Here is a 21,936-nt window from a genome sequence, read left to right on the forward strand (position 1 = left end):
AGGTACTCTACCCCCATCAGGGTGAATGTGGGGTTAGGTACTCTACCCCATCAGGGTGAATGTGGGGTTAGGTACTCTACCCCATCAGGGTGAATGTGGGGTTAGGTACTCTACCCCCATCAGGGTGAATGTGGGGTTAGGTACTCTACCCCATCAGGGTGAATGTGGGGTTAGGTACTCTACCCCATCAGGGTGAATGTGGGGTTAGGGGTTAGGTACTCTACCACATCAGGGTGAATGTGGGGTTAGGTACTCTACCCCAGCAGGGTGAATGTGGGGTTAGGTACTCTACCCCATCAGGGTGAATGTGGGGTTAGGTACTCTACTCCATCAGGGCGAATGTAGGGTTAGGTACTCTACTCCATCAGGGTGAATGTGGGGTTAGGGGTTAGGTACTCTACCCCCATCAGGGTGAATGTGGGGTTAGGGGTTAGGTACTCTACCACATCAGGGTGAATGTGGGGTTAGGTACTCTACCCCATCAGGGTGAATGTGGGGTTAGGTACTCTACCCCCATCAGGGTGAATGTGGGGTTAGGTACTCTACTCCATCAGGGTGAATGTGGGGTTAGGTACTCTACCCCCATCAGGGTGAATGTGGGGTTAGGTACTCTACTCCATCAGGGTGAATGTGGGGTTAGGTACTCTACCCCATCAGGTTGAATGTGTGGTTAGGGGTTAGGTACTCTACTCCATCAGGGTGAATGTGGGGTTAGGTACTCTACCCCCATCAGGGTGAATGTGGGGTTAGGGGTTAGGTACTCTACCACATCAGGGTGAATGTGGGGTTAGGTACTCTTCCCCATCAGGGTGAATGTGGAGTTAGGTACTCTACCACATCAGGGTGAATGTGGGGTTAGGTACTCTACCCCATCAGGGTGAATGTGGGGTTAGGTACTCTACTCCATCAGGGTGAATGTGGGGTTAGGGGTTAGGTACTCTACCCCATCAGGGTGAATGTGGGGTTAGGTACTCTACCTAACCCCACATTCAGTGTAGTAGTTGGTGGTCCGATAGGGAGGTTACAGTGCAGTAGTTGGTGGTCTGATATGGGAGGTTACAGTGCAGTAGTTGGTGGTCTGATATGGGAGGTTACAGTGTAGTAGTTGGTGGTCCGATATGGGAGGTTACAGTGCAGTAGTTGGTGGTCCGATAGGGGGGTTACAGTGCAGTAGTTGGTGGTCCGATATGGGAGGTTACAGTGTAGTAGTTGGTGGTCCGATATGGGAGGTTACAGTACAGTAGTTGGTGGTTCGATATGGGAGATTACAGTGTAGTAGTTGGTGGTCCGATATGGGAGGTTACAGTGTAGTAGTTGGTGGTCCGATAGGGAGGTTACAGTGTAGTAGTTGGTGGTTCTATAGGGAGATTACAGTGTAGTAGTTGGTGGTTCTATAGGGACATTACAGTGCAGTAGTTGGTGGTCCGATATGGAAGGTTACAGTGTAGTAGTTGGTGGTCCGATATGGGAGGTTACAGTGCAGTAGTTGGTGGTCCGATAGGGGGGTTACAGTGTAGTAGTTGGTGGTCTGATATGGGAGGTTACAGTGCAGTAGTTGGTGGTCTGATATGGGAGGTTACAGTGCAGTAGTTGGTGGTCCGATATGGGAGGTTACAGTGCAGTAGTTGGTGGTCCGATATGGGAGGTTACAGTGTAGTAGTTGGTGGTCCGATATGGGAGGTTACAGTGCAGTAGTTGGTGGTCCGATATGGGAGGTTACAGTGTAGTAGTTGGTGGTCCGATATGGGAGGTTACAGTGCAGTAGTTGGTGGTCCGATAGGGAGGTTACAGTGTAGTAGTTGGTGGTCTGATATGGGAGGTTACAGTGTAGTAGTTGGTGGTCCGATATGGGAGGTTACAGTGTAGTAGTTGGTGGTTCTATAGGGGGGTTACAGTGTAGTAGTTGGTGGTCCGATATGGGAGGTTACAGTGTAGTAGTTGGTGGTCTGATATGGGAGGTTACAGTGTAGTAGTTGGTGGTCCGATAGGGAGGTTACAGTGTAGTAGTTGGTGGTCCGATATGGGAGGTTACAGTGTAGTAGTTGGTGGTTCTATAGGGGGGTTACAGTGTAGTAGTTGGTGGTCCGATATGGGAGGTTACAGTGTAGTAGTTGGTGATTCTATAGGGAGGTTACAGTGTAGTAGTTGGTGGTCCGATATGGGAGGTTACAGTGTAGTAGTTGGTGGTCTGATATGGGAGGTTACAGTGTAGTAGTTGGTGGTCCGATAGGGAGGTTACAGTGTAGTAGTTGGTGGTCCGATATGGGAGGTTACAGTGTAGTAGTTGGTGGTTCTATAGGGGGGTTACAGTGTAGTAGTTGGTGGTCCGATATGGGAGGTTACAGTGTAGTAGTTGGTAGCCCGATAGGGGGGTTACAGTGTAGTAGTTGGTGGTCTGATATGGGAGGTTACAGTGCAGTAGTTGGTGGTCCGATATGGGAGGTTACAGTGTAGTAGTTGGTGGTCCGATATGGAGGTTACAGTGTAGTAGTTGGTGGTTCTATAGGGAGGTTACAGTACAGTATTTGGTGGTCCGATATGGGAGTATACAGTGTAGTAGTTGGTGGTCCGATATGGGAGATTACAGTGCAGTAGTTGGTGGTCCGATAGGGAGGTTACAGTGCAGTAGTTGGTGGTCCGATATGGGAGGATACAGTGTAGTAGTTGGTGGTCCGATATGGAGGTTACAGTGTAGTAGTTGGTGGTTCTATAGGGAGATTACAGTGTAGTAGTTGGTGGTTCTATAGGGAGATTACAGTGCAGTAGTTGGTTGTCCGATATGGGAGGATACAGTGCAGTAGTTGGTGGTCCGATATGGGAGGTTACAGTGTAGTAGTTGGTGGTCCGATATGGGAGTTAACAGTGCAGTAGTTGGTGGTCCGATAGGGAGGTTACAGTGTAGTAGTTGGTGGTCCGATAGGGAGGTTACAGTGTAGTAGTTGGTGGTCCGATATGGGAGGTTACAGTGCAGTAGTTGGTGGTCCGATAGGGGAGGTTACAGTGCAGTAGTTGGTGGTCCGATAGGGGAGGTTACAGTGTAGTAGTTGGTGGTCCGATAGGGAGGTTACAGTGCAGTAGTTGGTGGTCCGATATGGGAGGTTACAGTGCAGTAGTTGGTGGTCCGATATGGGAGGTTACAGTGTAGTAGTTGGTGGTCTGATATGGGAGGTTACAGTGCAGTAGTTGGTGGTCCGATATGGGAGGTTACAGTGCAGTAGTTGGTGGTTCTATAGGGAGATTACAGTGTAGTAGTTGGTGGTTCTATAGGGAGATTACAGTGCAGTAGTTGGTGGTCCGATATGGGAGGATAGAGTGTAGTAGTTGGTGGTCCGATATGGAGGTTACAGTGTAGTAGTTGGTGGTTCTATAGGGAGATTACAGTGTAGTAGTTGGTGGTTCTATAGGGAGATTACAGTGCAGTAGTTGGTGGTCCGATATGGGAGGATACAGTGCAGTAGTTGGTGGTCCGATAGGGAGGTTACAGTGTAGTAGTTGGTGGTCCGATAGGGAGGTTACAATGTAGTAGTTGGTGGTCCGATAGGGAGGTTACAGTGTAGTAGTTGGTGGTCCGATATGGAGGTTACAGTGCAGTAGTTGGTGGTCCGATATGGGAGGTTACAGTGCAGTAGTTGGTGGTCCGATAGGGAGGTTACAGTGTAGTAGTTGGTGGTCCGATATGGGAGGTTACAGTGTAGTAGTTGGTGGTCTGGTGGTCATCGTCTGGTGCGTGGTTGTTTTTCAGACAGTCAATCACGGGAATTTAGGTAATCCGACTCGCTGAAGTGACACCTGAACAAATGATTTAGTTAGTGTACTCTCTGCTGCCCCGCTACGAAAAAAAGCAAACAAAAAAATTAACTATTTATCTGAGTTATTAACCTTGTATCCTCATTGACCTTTTTTATTTTTGCTCTGTCTCTATGCAGACTCACAGGCCATACACACTCAAACACACTGTCATTCCAACACTCTCACACACACACAGTCACTCCATCATCTGCTCACTAACACATAATATGAATAAACATTTATACTGACTGTACACACCCCAACACCCACCCACATACATGCTGCTGCTACTCTGTTTATCTCATACCCTGTATATAGTCACTTTACCCCCATACATATCTACCTCCGTCACTCCAGTATCCCTGTACATTGTTAATATGGTACTGGAACTGACCCTGTATATAGTCACTTTACCCCCATACATATCTACCTCCATCACTCCAGTATCCCTGTACATTGTTAATATGGTACTGGAACTGACCCTGTATATAGTCACTTTACCCCCATACATATCTACCTCCATCACTCCAGTATCCCTGTACATTGTTAATATGGTACTGGAACTGACCCTGTATATAGTCACTTTACCCCCATACATATTACATTTACATTTACATTTAAGTCATTTAGCAGACGCTCTTATCCAGAGCGACTTACAAATTGGTGCATTCACCTTATGATATCCAGTGGAACAACCACTTTACAATAGTGCATCTAACTCTTTAAGGGGGGGGGGGGGTTAGAAGGATTACTTTATCCTATCCTAGGTATTCCTTGAAGAGGTGGGGTTTCAGGTGTCTCCGGAAGGTGGTGATTGACTCCGCTGACCTGGCGTCGTGAGGGAGTTTGTTCCACCATTGGGGTGCCAGAGCAGCGAACAGTTTTGACTGGGCTGAGCGGGAACTGTACTTCCTCAGAGGTAGGGAGGCGAGCAGGCCAGAGGTGGATGAACGCAGTGCCCTTGTTTGGGTGTAGGGCCTGATCAGAGCCTGAAGGTACGGAGGTGCCGTTCCCCTCACAGCTCCGTAGGCAAGCACCATGGTCTTGTAGCGGATGCGAGCTTCAACTGGAAGCCAGTGGAGAGAGCGGAGGAGCGGGGTGACGTGAGAGAACTTGGGAAGGTTGAACACCAGACGGGCTGCGGCGTTCTGGATGAGTTGTAGGGGTTTAATGGCACAGGCAGGGAGCCCAGCCAACAGCGAGTTGCAGTAATCCAGACGGGAGATGACAAGTGCCTGGATTAGGACCTGCGCCGCTTCCTGTGTGAGGCAGGGTCGTACTCTGCGAATGTTGTAGAGCATGAACCTACAGGAACGGGTCACCGCCTTGATGTTGGTTGAGAACGACAGGGTGTTGTCCAGGATCACGCCAAGGTTCTTAGCACTCTGGGAGGAGGACACAATGGAGTTGTCAACCGTGATGGCGAGATCATGGAACGGGCAGTCCTTCCCCGGGAGGAAGAGCAGCTCCGTCTTGTCGAGGTTCAGCTTGAGGTGGTGATCCGTCATCCACACTGATATGTCTGCCAGACATGCAGAGATGCGATTCGCCACCTGGTTATCAGAGGGGGGAAAGGAGAAGATTAATTGTGTGTCGTCTGCATAGCAATGATAGGAGAGACCATGTGAGGATATGACAGAGCCAAGTGACTTGGTGTATAGCGAGAATAGGAGAGGGCCTAGAACAGAGCCCTGGGGGACACCAGTGGTGAGAGCACGTGGTGCGGAGACAGATTCTCGCCACGCCACCTGGTAGGAGCGACATATCTACCTCCATCACTCCAGTATCCCTGTACATTGTTAATATGGTACTGGAACTGACCCTGTATATAGTCAATTTACCCCTATGCATTCAGTTGAAGTCGGAAGTTTACATACAATTAGGTTGGAGTCATTAAATTTGTTTTTCAACCACTCCACACATTTCTTCTTAACAAACTATAGTTTTGGCAAGTCCGTTAGGACATCTACTTTGTGCATGACACAAGTCGTTTTTCCAAAAACTGTTTACAGACAGATTATTTCACTTATAATTCACTGTTTCACAATTCCAGTGGGTCAGAATTTTACATACACTAAGTTGACTGTGCCTTTAAACAGCTTGGAAAATTCCAGAAAATGATGTCATGGCTGGAGAAGCTTCTGATAGGCTAATTGACATTCATTTGAGTGGATGTATTTGAAGGCCCACCTTCAAACTCAGTGCCTCTTTGCTTGACATCATGGGAAAATCTAAAGAAATCAGCCAAGACCTCAGAAAAAATTGTAGACCTCCACAAGTCTGGTTCATCCTTGGGAGCAATTTCCAAACACCTGAAAGTACCACGTTCATCTGTCCAAACAATAGTACGCAAGTATAAACACCATGGGACCACGCAGCCGTCATACCGCTCAGGAAGGAGACGCGTTCTGTCTCCTAGAGATGAACGTACTTTGGTGGGAAAAGTGAAAATCAATCCCAGAACAACAGCAAAGGTGAAGATGCTGGAGGAAACAGGTACAAAAGTATCTATATCCACAGTAAAACGAGTCCTATATCGAAATAACCTGAAAGGCCGCTCAGCAAGGAAGAAGCCACTGCTCCAAAACCACCATAAAAAAGCCAGACTACGGTTTGCAGCTGGGGACAAATATTGTACTTTTTGGAGAAATGTCCTCTGGTCTGATGAAACAAAAATAGAACTGTTTGTCCATAATCACCATCGTTATGTTTCGAGGAAAAAGGGGGAGGCTTGCAAGCCGAAGATCACCATCCCAACCGTGAAGCACAGGGGTGGCAGCATCACATTGTGGGGGTGCTTTGCTGCAGGAGGGACCGGTGCACTTCACAAAATAGATGGCTTCATCAGGCAGGAAAATGATGTGGATTTATTGAAGCAACATCTCAAGACATCAGTCAGGAAGTTAAAGCTTGGTCGAAAATGGGTCTTCCAAATGGACAATGAACCCAAGCATACTTCCGTCGCAAAACGGCTTAAGGACAACAAAGTCAAAGAATTGGAGTGGCCATCACAAAGCCCTGACCTCAATCCTATAGAAAATTTGTGGGCAGAACTAAAAAAGCTTGTGCGAGAAAGGAGGCCTACAAGCCTGACTCAGTTACACCAGCTCTGTCAGGGAGAATAGGCCAAAATTCACCCAACTTATTGTTGGAAGTTTGTGGAAGGCTAACTGAAAAGTTTGACCCAAGTTAAACAATTTAAAGGCAAAGCTACCAAATACTAATTGAGTGTATGTGAACTTCTGACTCACTGGGAATGTGATGAAAGAAAATAAAAGCTGAAATAAATCATTCTCTCAAGAATTATTATGACATTTCACATGCTTAAAATAAAGTGGTGATCCCAACTGACCTAGGACAGGGAATTTTTACTAGGATTTAATGTCAGGAATTGTGAAAAACTGAGTTGAAATGTATTTGGCTAAGGTGTATGTAAACTTCCGACATCAACCTAATACCAACTGCATCTACCTCCATCGCTCCAGTATCCCTGCCCATTGTTAATATGGTACTGTATATAGTATGGTATTAAACTGACCCTGTATATAGTATGGTATTAACTGACCCTGTATATAGTGTGGTATTAACTGACCCTGCATTTAATATGGTATTAACTAACCCTGTATATAGTATGGTATTAACGTGACCCTGTATATAGTATGGTATTACCTGACCCTGTATATAGTATGGTATTAACTGATTCTGTATATAGTATGGTATTAACTGACCCTGCATTTAATATGGTATTAACTAACCCTGTATATAGTATGGTATTAACGTGACCCTGTATATAGTATGGTATTAACTGACCCTGTATATAGTATGGTATTAACTGACCCTGTATATAGTATGGTACTAACTGACCCTGTATATAGTATGGTACTAACTGACCCTGTATATAGTATGGTATTAACTGACCCTGTATATAGTATGGTATTAACTGAACCTGTATATAGTATGGTATTAACTGACCCTGTATATAGCATGGTATTAAACTGACCCTGTATATAGTATGGTATTAACTGACCCTGTATATAGTATGGTATTAACTGACCCTGGATATAGTATGGTATTAACTGACCCTGTATATAGTATGGTATTAACTGACACTGTATATAGTATGTTATTAACTGACCCTGTGTATAGTGTGGTATTAACTGACACTGTATATAGTATGGTATTAACTGACCCTGTATATAGGATGGTATTAACTGACCCTGTATATAGTATGGTATTAACTGACCCTGTATATAGTATGGTATTAACTGACACTGTATATAGTGTGGTATTAACTGACCCTGTATATAGTGTGGTATTAACTGACCCTGTATATAGTATGGTATTAACTGACCCTGTATATAGTATGGTATTAACCTGACCCTGTATATAGTATGGTATTAACCTGACCCTGTATATAGTATGGTATTAACTGACCCTGTATATAGTATGGTATTAACTGACCCTGTATATAGTGTGGTATTAACTGACCCTGTATATAGTACGGTATTAACTGACCCTGTATATAGTACGGTATTAACTGACCCTGTATATAGTATGGTATGAACTGACCCTGTATATAGTATGGTATGAACTGACCCAGTATATAGTATGGTATGAACTGACCCTGTATATAGTATGGTATTAACCTGACCCTGTATATAGTATGGTATTAACTGACCCTGTATATAGTATGGTATTAACTGACCCTGTATATAGTATGGTATTAACTGACCCTGTATATAGTATGGTATTAACTGACCCTGTATATAGTATGGTATTAACTGACCCTGTATATAGTATGGTATTAACTGACCCTGTATATAGTATGGTATTAACTGACCCTGTATATAGTATGGTATTAACTGACCCTGTATATAGTATGGTATTAACTGACCCTGTATATATTGTGGTATTAACTGACCCAGTATATAGTATGGTATGAACTGACCCTGTATATAGTATGGTATTAACTGACCCTGTATATAGTATGGTATTAACTGACCCTGTATATAGTACGGTATTAACTGACCCTGTATATAGTATGGTATTAACTGACCCTGTATATAGTATGGTATTGGACCTGACCCTGTATATAGTATGGTATTAACTGACCCTGTATATAGTATGGTATTAACTGACCCTGTGTATAGTATGGTATTAACTGACCCTGTATATAGTATGGTATTAACTGACCCTGTATATAGTATGGTATTGGACCTGACCCTGTATATAGTATGGTATTAACCTGACCCTGTATATAGTATGGTATTAACCTGACCCTGTGTATATAGTATGGTATTGAACTGACCCTGTATATAGTACGGTATTAACTGACCCTGTATATAGTATGGTATTAACTGACCTTGTATATAGTATGGTATTAACTGACCCTGTATATAGTATGGTATTAACTGACCCTGTATATAGTATGGTATTAACTGACCCTGTATATAGTATGGTATTAACTGACCCTGTATATAGTATGGTATTAACTGACCCTGTATATATTGTGGTATTAACTGACCCAGTATATAGTATGGTATGAACTGACCCTGTATATAGTATGGTATTAACTGACCCTGTATATAGTATGGTATTAACTGACCCTGTATATAGTACGGTATTAACTAACCCTGTATATAGTACGGTATTAACTGACCCTGTATATAGTACGGTATTAACTGACCCTGTATATAGTATGGTATTAACTTCTAATTGGTCCCAATCCCGGATCCGGGAGCACCCCCCACAGTAAAAAAGCTGACTAGCATAGCCTAGCATAGCGTCACAAGTAAATACTAGCATCTAAATATCATTAAATCACAAGTCCAAGACACCAGATGAAAGATACACATCTTGTGAATCCAGCCATCATTTCTGATTTTTAAAATGTTTTACAGGGAAGACACAATATGTAAATCTATTAGCTAACCACGATAGCAAAAGACACAACTTTTTTTTCCCACCATTTTTTTCCTGCATAGGTAGCTATCACAATTTCGACCAAATAAAGATATATATAGCCACTAACCAAGAAACAACTTCATCAGATGACAGTCTGATAACATATTTATTGTATAGCATATGTTTTTTTAGAAAAATTTGCATATTTCAGGTATAAATCACAGTTCTACATTGCAGCTGCAATCTGAAATAGTGCCGAAGCAGCCAGAATAATTACAGAGACCAACGTCAAATACCGAAATACTCATCATAAAACATTTCTGAAAAATACACAGCGTACAGCAAATGAAAGACCAACATTCTTGTGAATCCAGCCAATATTTCAGATTTTTTAAGTGTTTTACGGCGAAAACACAATTTAGCATTATATTAGCTTACCACAATAGCCGGAAACACAAGCCGTTTACCAGTAGCAAAGGTTAGCGATCGTAACAATCCAGCAAAAGATATATAATTTTTTACTAACCTTGATATACTTCATCAGATGACAGTCCTGTAACATCATATTACACAATGCATATAGGTTTTGTTCGAAAATTTGCATATTTAGCAGCACAAATCGTGGTTATACAATGTGATTAGTAGCAACATTTCAGGCAATCTGGGCGGCGCCATCTTGGAGAGGCACCTAATCTAATCGATAACTAATCGTAAACTTGACTAAAAAATACAGGTTGGACAGCAAATGAAAGACACATTAGTTCTTAATGCAACCGCTGTGTTATATTTTTAAAATTAACGTTACTCGACATTCAGCGTGCGTTACAGCGAGACCATGCCTAAATCAATGGCGAACTAATAATTTTACATCTTTCCACAGATATACGAATTAACATCATAAATAGCTCTTACTTTTGGATGATCTTCCATCAGAATCTTGGGCAAGTGGTCCTTTGTCCAGAACAATCGTCTTTTGGTTGAAAGATGTCCTCTACTCCTGTAGAAATTAGCTGCTAACGCCGATGTACCGGAGAGGTGCCCAACTCGTGATAACGCCTGACAAAGAAACTCCAGAAAATCGCAATAAACTGCTATAAGTCGGTTTAAATTAACTACCTTATGAAGTTTTTAAGACAAAAAACAAATTAAATCAGAGCCGGAGATATAGAACTGCTAAACCGAAAGCTTTTGAAGACGCCATGCCGGTTTCCCTCCTGCGTCAGGCGCCTCGTCGAAAAGGTCGGTACTTCCGTTCCAAGAGGTTTTATACTCCCCCAGATGGTGCTATCCGCTCCATTCAAAGTCTCACCGCTTACTGACATATAGGGGAAGGCGTATGCAGTGCATGTAGCCCCATAGCTTATAAGGGAATTTATAAACCGACCCTGGAACAGAGACCTCAATTTCAGAAATCTCACTTATTGACAGGAAGTGAGCTGCAGAATGAGTTCTGTTTCACTCAGAGAAATAATTCAAACGGTTTTAGAAACTAGAGAGTGTTTTCTATCCAATAGTAATAATAATATGCATATTGTACGAGCAAGAATTGAGTAGGAGGCAGTTTAATCTGGGAACGAAAAATCTTCAAAGTGTAAACAGCACCCCCTATTGAGAAAAGGTTTTAACTGACCCTGTATATAGTACGGTATTAACTGACCCTGTATATAGTACGGTATTAACTGACCCTGTATATAGTATGGTATTAACTGACTTTATCCTTTAAAGAATTCATGTATGGTTACAGTAAGGGATAAACGTTTGGGATAAAAAAAAGTTATTTATTTTATTTTAAACTTCAACAATTCCTCCTTGTCTTCTGTTCTCTATTATCACAGTTGTCATATACCGTGGTGGTCTATACCGTGGTGGTCTATTCTGTGGTGGTCTATCCCGTGGTGGTCTATTCTGTGGTGGTCTATCCCGTGGTGGTCTATACCGTGGTTGTCTATACCGTGGTGGTCTATACCGCGGTGGTCTATGCCGAGGTGGTCTATCCTGTGGTAGTCTATGCCGTGGTGGTCTATCCTGTGGTGGTCTATGCCGTGGTGGTCTATCCTGTGGTGGTCTATGCCGTGGTGGTCTATCCTGTGGTGGTCTATGCCGTGGTGGTCTATCCTGTGGTGGTCTATCCTGTGGTGGTCTATCCTGTGGTGGTCTATCCCGTGGTGGTCTATACCGTGGTGGTCTGTCCTGTGGTAGTCTATCCTGTGGTGGTCTATCCCGTGGTGGTCTATACCGTGGTGGTCTATACCGTGGTAGTCTATCCCGTGGTAGTCTATCCCGTGGTGGTCTATCCCGTGGTGGTCTATCCCATGGTGGTCTATACCGTGGTGGTCTATCCCGTGGTGGTCTATACCGTGGTGGTCTATACCGTGGTGGTCTATACCGTGGTGGTCTATGCCGTGGTGGTCTATACCGTGGTGGTCTATCCCGTGGTGGTCTATACCGTGGTGGTCTATCCTATGGTGGTCTGTCCTGTGGTGGTCTATACCGTGGTGGTCTATGCCGTGGTGGTCTATCCCGTGGTGGTCTATCCTGTGGTGGTCTGTCCTGTGGTGGTCTATTCCGCGGTGGTCTATACCGTGGTGGTCTATACTGTGGTGGTCTATACCGTGGTGGTCTATACCATGGTGGTCTATCCTGTGGTGGTCTATACTGTGGTGGTCTATCCTGTGGTGGTCTATTCCGCGGTAGTCTATACCGTGGTGGTCTATACCATGGTGGTCTATGCCGTGGTATTCTAGTAGGAGACTGTATAAAAGTGTAGTAGGCTAGTCTGAGTGTAGTTATTTGTGGTTAAATATGTGATCTAACTGCCCCACAATCCAAAGTAATAAGGTTGACTGTGTAAACTATCAAAGTAATCAGACCAATTATTTTACTAAATTTAACTTTGACTTTAACTTCTTGTCCTAAGTAAAACATATTAAACTTCTTCCACTACCACAGAAATAAAGCGTTAAAACAAGTCCCACCAATTGTTCTTGATGGAAAATGACCATCTAGTTATATTCTTTTCCTACAGGCAGACCTGTGTACTGTCAGTCCATTTGGTGCAGCTGTGCTATCGATCTCCCCCAGAGCAATATACCGTAGATGCATATCAATCTCTGTCTACATTTCTGTCCCCTTTTTAAATTTAGGTAATATAAAGGTCAAATTAAATTACAAATAAAATATAGTAGATATCTGTTTACAGCTCTGGTGGCCCCAAGTGGCCAGTCAGGTGTAGTGCACCATGCTGTCCTCACACTCCCGGGGCACAGTGAGTGTGTAACTGTGACAGGACAGTTTGTAGTTGTTCCCATCGTTGTTGTCCCAGTACTCAGCTCCCATCACTCTGTAACACACAGCGAACTCCAGCTGGGCTCCAGGCAGCAGGATGAAGGGCGGGACGGGCAGACGGAACCGGAATACATCAGACTCTGGTCCCTCCATCTGATCCCTGTGGAGGGTAGCCACCCAGCAGGCTCTGGTCTCAGCACTGCTCCTCCAGTTGGTGAAGGAGAAGTGGATTGTCACCTCCTTGTTGAAGGCCAGGTTGAGGACCTGCACCGTGCCGATGATGCCCAGCTCAGAACACAGGACCTGATCCAGAGAGACCACCTGCCCCACCAGGCGCTGAACAAACCCTGGTAGGGAGCCCCTGTTCTCAGGGAAGCAGGGCTTGAAGTAGGGCAGGGAAAGCTCCAGGGACCGGCCTGAGTTCATCTCAGAGCTCATCAGGAGTCTGGAGAAGACGTGGGCGGGGATACGAGGCTCCTCCCCCTTCTTGAACACCTTGACATCCTCCAGCTCCAGCCCCAAGGAATCCAGGAAGCGTACCTGGTGGTCTCTGATTCTCTCGTGGACCGAGGGCAGAGACTGGGCCCTGCGTCTTATGATGGGCTGGGTGGGAGGGTCACTGGACAGGCTGCAAACGAACATGGGCTCCTTGGGTGGCGGGGGACGTGGGCTGGGGGGCCGGATCCTGACAGGGGCCTTGGTTGGCTCTGGTTTGGAGTCCAAGATGTCTGTCACTCGGATGGTCTCAGTAGTGGTCTGACAGGGACCCCCTATCATGCCCGGTGAAACTGTTCTGGGTTGACCTTTGATGCATGGAGACACTGTTTTCAGTCTGTCGTTGTCACGAGACGATTCCCGCTCCCTCTCCTTCCCAACGCCACCAGGAGACAGTGCCCTGGACCTCCCCACGCTGGTCATGCTACTCATCATACACACTGGGACTGGCAGGGACAAGGAGAGACAACACAACACTGTTAGTACACTGTTATAGTAGGACTACTAATGTTGTCCAACAGCTAGCTCTCTCTTTGAGGTGGGAAATTAGTCTGGAGAAGAGGTTATAGGACCAACACAATACTGTCATCTGTTAGTTATGTCATGGTTATAGGAGGACCAACACAATACTGTCATCTGTTAGTTATGTCATGGTTATAGGAGGACCAAAACAGCACTGTCATCTGTTAGTTATGTCATGGTTATAGGAGGACCAACACAATACTGTCATCTGTTAGTTATGTCATGGTTATAGGAGGACCAACACAATACTGTCATCTGTTAGTTATGTCTGGAAACCCAAATTGGTCTACACGGACAAGTTCTGGCCTGGTTTAGATCTTATCTGTCGGAAAGATATCAGTTTGTCTCTGTGAATGGTTTGTCCTCTGACAAATCAACTGTACATTTCAGTGTCCCTCAAGGTTCCGTTTTAGGACCACTATTGTTTTCACTATATATTTTACCTCTTGGGGATGTCATTCGAAAACATAATGTTAACTTTCACTGCTATGCGGATGACACACAGCTGTACATTTCAATGAAACATGGTGAAGCCCCAAAATTGCCCTCGCTAGAAGCCTGTGTTTCAGACATAAGGAAGTGGATGGCTGAAAACTTTCTACTTTTAAACTCGGACAAAACAGAGATGCTTGTTCTAGGTCCCAAGAAACAAAGAGATCTTCTGTTAAATCTGACAATTAATCTTGATGGTTGTAAAGTCGTCTCAAATAAAACTGTGAAGGACCTCGGCGTTACTCTGGACCCTGATCTCTCTTTTGACAAACATATCAAGACTGTTTCAAGGACAGCTTTTTTCCATCTACGTAACATTGCAAAAATCAGAAGTTTTCTGTCCAAAAATGATGCAGAAAAATGTATCCATGCATTTGTTACTTCTAGGTTAGACTACTGCAATGCTCTACTTTCCGGCTACCCGGATAAAGCACTAAATAAACTTCAGTTAGTGCTAAATACGGCTGCTAGAATCCTGACTAGAACCAAGAAATTTGATCATATTACTCCAGTGCTAGCTTCCCTACACTGGCTTCCTGTTAAGGCAAGGGCTGATTTCAAGGTTTTACTGTTAACCTATAAAGCGTTACATGGGCTTGCTCCTACCTATCTTTCCGAGTTGGTCCTGCCGTACATACCTACACGTACGCTACGGTCACAAGACGCAGGCCTCCTAATTGTCCATAGAATTTATAAGCAAACAGCTGGAGGCAGGGCTTTCTCCTATAGATCTCCATTTTTATGGAATGGTCTGCCTACCCATGTGAGAGACGCAGACTCGGTCTCAACCTTTAAGTCTTTACTGAAGACTTATCTCTTCAGTAGGTCATATGATTGAGTGTAGTCTGGCCCAGGAGTGTGAAGGTGAACGGAAAGGCTCTGGAGCAACGAACCGCCCTTGCTGTCTCTGCCTGGCCGGTTCCCCTCTCTCCACTGGGATTCTCTGCCTCTAACCTTATTACAGGAGCTGAGTCACTGACTTACTGGTGCTCTTTCATGCCGTCCCTGGGAGGGGTGCGTCACTTGAGTGGGTTGAGTTACTGACGTGATCTTCCTGTCTGGGTTGGCGCCCCCCCTTGGTTTGTGCTGTGGTGGAGATCTTTGTGGGCTATACTCGGCCTTGTCTCAGGATTGTAAGTTGGTGGTTGAAGATATCCCTCTAGTGGTGCGGGGGCTGTGCTTTGGCAAAGTGGGTGGGGTTACATCCTTCCTGTTTGGCCCTGTCCGGGGGTATCATCGGATGGGGACACAGTGTCTCCTGACCCCTCCTGTCTCAGCCTCCAGTATTTATACTGCAGTAGTTTATGTGTCGGGGGGCTAGGGTCAGTTGGTTATATCTGGAGTACTTCTCCTGTCTTATCCAGTGCCCTGTGTGAATTTAAGTATGCTCTCTCTAATTCTCTCCTTCTCTCTTTCTTTCTCTCTCTCGGAGGACCTGAGCCCTAGGACCATGCGTCAGGATGACCGGGCATGATGACTCCTTGCTGTCCCCAGTCCACCTGGCCTTGCTGCTGTTCCAGTTTCAACTGTTCTGCCTGCGGTTATGGAACCCTGACCTGTCCACCGGACGTGCTACCTGTCCCAGACCTGCTGTTTTCAACTCTTAATGATCGGCTATGAAAAGCCAACTGACATTTATTCCTGATTATTATTTGACCATGCTGGTCATTTATGAACATTTTGAACATCTTGGCCATGTTCTGTTATAATCTCCACCCGGCACAGCCAGAAGAGGACTGGCCACCCCTCATAGCCTGGTTCCTCTCTAGGTTTCTTCCTAGGTTTTGGCCTTTCTAGGGAGTTTTTCCCAGCCACCGTGCTTCTACACCTGCATTGCTTGCTGTTTGGGGTTTTAGGCTGGGTTTCTGTACAGCACTTCGAGATATTAGCTGATGTACGAAGGGCTATATAAAATAAACTTGATTGATTGATTGATGTCATGGTTACAGGATCAACACAATACTGTCATCTGTTAGTAATGTCATGGTTACAGGACCAACACAATACTGTCATCTGCTAGTTATGTCATGGTTACAGGACCAACACAATACTGTCATCTGCTAGTTATGCTATGCATAAGACTGGAAGAACTCTACTTGTTCACACATGCACATAACATACATTGGGAAATAGCTTATATAAACATATAAATATATGACCAGCAGCCTACTCAACATTTAAACATGTAAATATATGACCAGCAGCCTACTCAACATTTAAACATGTAAATATACGACCAGCAGCCTACTCAACATTTAAACATGTAAATATATGACCAGCAGCCTACTCAACATTTAAACATGTAAATATACGACCTGCAGCCTACTCAACATTTAAACATGTAAATATACGACCAGCAGCCTACTCAACATTTAAACATGTAAATATACGACCAGCAGCCTACTCAACATTTAAACATGTAAATATACGACCTGCAGCCTACTCAACATTTAAACATGTAAATATACGACCTGCAGCCTACTCAACATTTAAACATGTAAATATACGACCTGCAGCCTACTCAACATTTAAACATGTAAATATACGACCTGCAGCCTACTCAACATTTAAACATGTAAATATATGACCAGCAGCCTACTCAACATTTAAACATGTAAATATACGACCTGCAGCCTACTCAACATTTAAACATGTAAATATACGACCTGCAGCCTACTCAACATTTAAACATGTAAATATACGACCAGCAGCCTACTCAACATTTAAACATGTAAATATACGACCAGCAGCCTACTCAACATTTAAACATGTAAATATACGACCAGCAGCCTACTCAACATTTAAACATGTAAATATACGACCTGCAGCCTACTCAACATTTAAACATGTAAATATACGACCTGCAGCCTACTCAACATTTAAACATGTAAATATATGACCAGCAGCCTACTCAACATTTAAACATGTAAATATACGACCAGCAGCCTACTCAACATTTAAACATGTAAATATACGACCAGCAGCCTACTCAACATTTAAACATGTAAATATACGACCTGCAGCCTACTCAACATTTAAACATGTAAATATACGACCAGCAGCCTACTCAACATTTAAACATGTAAATATACGACCAGCAGCCTACTCAACATTTAAACATGTAAATATATGACCAGCAGCCTACTCAACATTTAAACATATAAATATATCTGTATGTCTACCAGTTTGTAACGGTAACCTCAAGCGAAGTGTCGTTGTGTCTAACCAGACACCATTCTCTGTTTCACTCTGCTGCCCTGCCCTCTGAGCCACTGTCCAAGTTGATGACTTGTTGCTCTCTCTATCTCACCAACCACATGACTTCTCACTCGTCGCTGCTTTAACACCAAACACATGACTATTCACTCTGCTGCCCTGCCCTCTGAGCCACTGTCCAAGTTGATGACTTGTTGCTCTCTCTATCTCACCAACCACATGACTTCTCACTCGTCGCTGCTTTAACACCAAACACATGACTATTCACTCTGCTGCCCTGCCCTCTGAGCCACTGTCCAAGTTGATGACTTGTTGCTCTCTCTATCTCACCAACCACATGACTTCTCACTCGTCGCTGCTTTAACACCAAACACATGACTGCTCCCTCTGCTGCTCTAAGCCTCAGCGCTTCCAGTTATAATCACCAACCACACAACTGCTCCCTCTGCTGCTCTACCTACATGTACTGTACATATTACCTCGATTACCTTAACTAACAGGTGCCCCCGCACATTGACTCTGTACCGATACCCTCTGTATATAGCCTCGCTTGATATTTCACTGCTACTGTTTAATTATTTGTTACTTTTATTTTCTATTTTTTACTTTTCTATTTTTTACTTAACACTTATTATTGTAACGACCCGGTATTGTGTTCTGTGTTTGTGGGTGTGTTATGGTTCTCATGGCTACTAGCAGGGGTTAAATATGTCAGGACAGATGGAAAGGTTGGGGGGGGTATGATGGGTAATCCCGCGGGATTTGGAAATGCATAAATAGGGATTACTGTCTCATCTTTCTTTTCTGTTCGGGGCCTTGATCTGTTCCTATGAGAGTGACCCTTAACTCGACAGGGTAACATTGTGTACGTTCGGCATTTAGCGGCGTGGGTTGTGGCCGGAACAATAGCCCAGTTTAGGAATAAACCTGTGTTCTGACCTGCACACCTAGAGTCCGTCTCTTTTCCCTTTATGACCCAGCCGGGTCATTACATTATTTAAAAAATTCTTAAAGCGTCGTTGGTTAAGGGCTTGTAAGTAAGCATTTCACTAAGGTCTACTACACCTGTTGTATTCATGTGATAAATCAAATTTGATTTGACTTGATTTGTACCTCAGCCCCTCCAATTATTTATTTTGAAATTGAAGCTCATTAACTGCATTTCTAAACAACTTAAAAACTCTAAAACGCAATTAGGAGAAAAGCAGAAACAAGCCAAATGTTCTCCAGGCATTATCACCTTGTTCTTCTAACTTCACCTCAGTCAATAGGAGACTTAACATTCACCTCAGTCAATAGGAGACTGAACATTCACCTCAGTCAATAGGAGACTGAACATTCACCGCAGTCAATAGGAGACTGAACATTCACCTCAGTCAATAGGAGACTGAACATTCACCACAGTCAATAGGAGACTGAACATTCACCTCAGTCAATAGGAGACTGAACATTCACCTCAGTCAATAGGAGACTGAACATTCACCTCAGTCAATAGGAGACTGAACATTCACCTCAGTCAATAGGAGACTGAACATTCACCTCAGTCAATAGGAGACTGAACATTCACCTCAGTCAATAGGAGACTGAACATTCACCTCAGTCAATAGGAGACTGAACATTCACCTCAGTCAATAGGAGACTGAACATTCACCTCAGTCAATAGGAGACTTAACATTCACCTCAGTCAATAGGAGACTTAACATTCACCGCAGTCAATAGGAGACTGAACATTCACCACAGTCAATAGGAGACTTAACATTCACCTCAGTCAATAGGAGACTTAACATTCACCTCAGTCAATAGGAGACTTAACATTCACCTCAGTCAATAGGAGACTTAACATTCACCTCAGTCAATAGGAGACTTAACATTCACCTCAGTCAATATGAGACTGAACATTCACCACAGTCAATAGGAGACTTAACATTCACCTCAGTCAATAGGAGACTGAACATTCACCTCAGTCAATAGGAGACTGAAAATTCACCTCAGTCAATAGGAGACTTAACATTCACCGCAGTCAATAGGAGACTGAACATTCACCTCAGTCAATAGGAGACTGAACATTCACCTCAGTCAATAGGAGACTGAACATTCACCGCAGTCAATAGAGGACTGAACATTCACCGCAGTCAATATGAGACTGAACATTCACCACAGTCAATAGGAGACTTAACATTCACCTCAGTCAATAGGAGACTTAACATTCACCTCAGTCAATAGGAGACTTAACATTCACCTCAGTCAATAGGAGACTTAACATTCACCTCAGTCAATAGGAGACTTAACATTCACCTCAGTCAATAGGAGACTTAACATTCACCACAGTCAATAGGAGACTTAACATTCACCTCAGTCAATAGGAGACTTAACATTCACCTCAGTCAATAGGAGACTTAACATTCACCTCAGTCAATAGCAGACTTAACATTCACCTCAGTCAATTGGAGACTTAACATTCACCTCAGTCAATAGGAGACTTAACATTCACATCAGTCAATAGGAGACTTAACATTCACCGCAGTCAATAGGAGACTGAACATTCACCTCAGTCAATGGGAGACTGAACATTCACCACAGTCAATAGAGGACTGAACATTCACCTCAGTCAATAGGAGACTTAACATTCACCTCAGTCAATAGGAGACTGAACATTCACCTCAGTCAATAGGGGACTGAACATTCACCTCAGTCAATAGAGGACTGAACATTCACCTCAGTCAATAGGAGACTGAACATTCACCACAGTCAATAGAGGACTGAACATTCACCACAGTCAATAGGAGACTGAACATTCACCTCAGTCAATGGGAGACTGAACATTCACCACAGTCAATAGAGGACTGAACATTCACCTCAGTCAATAGGAGACTGAACATTCACCTCAGTCATGGCAGACTGAACATTCACCTCAGTCAATAGGAGACTTAACATTCACCTCAGTCAATAGGAGGACTGAACATTCACCTCAGTCAATAGGAGACTGAACATTCACCTCAGTCAATAGGAGACTGAACATTCACCTCAGTCAATAGGAGACTTAACATTCACCTCAGTCAATAGGAGACTGAACATTCACCTCAGTCAATAGGAGACTGAACATTCACCTCAGTCAATGGGAGACTGAACATTCACCTCAGTCAATAGGAGACTGAACATTCACCGCAGTCAATAGGAGACTGAACATTCACCGCAGTCAATAGGAGACTGAACATTCACCTCAGTCAATAGGAGACTGAACATTCACCTCAGTCATGGGAGACTTAACATTCACCTCAGTCATGGTGCTTCCATGAACCTGTAAACGAGTACCGCCCCTGTTTTGAAAAGCCTGCCTTTGATGGTGGGAACAAGGAAGTACAGCTCCTGTCAGGCTGTGGTATTTACAAAGCCAGGATAAATGAGTCAAACTTGATATCCTGCCAAGTCCTTGCAGATAGGAACATCGTTGAGACAAGTCCAATGGCTCTTTTGAACAAGGACAACCATACTATATCTACTTGCTGCGAGTGTGATCGCGCAATCGACCGAACACAAAGGCCACAATAATTGCTACAAAACATGACTCCATTCATTTTTTAGATCAGACAGCAGGATCAATCAACCAATGACTTGTTTGACTTCCTGGGCGATGCCCCTGGTTGGGAGGTGGATGTTGTCGAAAGCTTTCCTGAAAAACAGCAAGTGAGAGAACAAGGATAAGTTGACATATCCATACATCCCAACATTTACGCCCATTGGTTGAGAGAGAGGAAGGTGATCATTGCCAGAGTGAGCCCATTGGTTGAGAGAGAGGAAGGTGATCATTGCCAGAGTGAGCCCATTGGTTGAGAGAGAGGAAGGTGATCATTGCCAGAGTGCGCCCATTGGTTGAGAGAGAGGAAGGTGATCATTGCCAGAGTGAGCCCATTGGTTGAGAGAGAGGAAGGTGATCATTGCCAGAGTGAGCCCATTGGTTGAGAGAGAGGAAGGTGATCATTGCCAGAGTGAGCCCATTGGTTGAGAGAGAGGAAGGTGATCATTGCCAGAGTGAGCCCATTGGTTGAGAGAGAGGAAGGTGATAACTGCCAGACCTGTCCACAGGTTAAACGGTAGGTGTGAGGAATGCACATTATTATTGCGCCGTGTTCATAGGTTAAAAGGTCAATAGTTGCATGACATTCCGCACGTGGCAAATAGAAAATAGGAGAGAGATATGACACTATGATGATAACGTTTGTAAACACTGACATA

The 21,936-nt window shown here is 44.0% G+C and overlaps 1 protein-coding gene across 1 annotated transcript; it reads right to left on the reverse strand.

The window, feature by feature from the left end:
- Positions 1–11,450: 11,450 nt before the first annotated feature.
- On the reverse strand, positions 11,451–18,312 carry ppp1r3db (protein phosphatase 1, regulatory subunit 3Db). The gene is made up of 2 exons (XM_071364741.1): positions 17,670–18,312; positions 11,451–13,919 (listed from the first exon to the last, which is right to left on the reverse strand). The coding sequence occupies exon 2, from the start codon at positions 13,906–13,908 to the stop codon at positions 12,916–12,918; it is 993 nt and encodes a 330-aa protein (XP_071220842.1). The 5' UTR covers positions 13,909–13,919; positions 17,670–18,312; the 3' UTR covers positions 11,451–12,915.
- Positions 18,313–21,936: the final 3,624 nt, after the last annotated feature.

This window comes from Salvelinus alpinus, chromosome 2, assembly GCF_045679555.1.
Source record: "Salvelinus alpinus chromosome 2, SLU_Salpinus.1, whole genome shotgun sequence".
In the NCBI taxonomy this organism is placed as follows: Eukaryota; Metazoa; Chordata; class Actinopteri; order Salmoniformes; family Salmonidae; genus Salvelinus; species Salvelinus alpinus.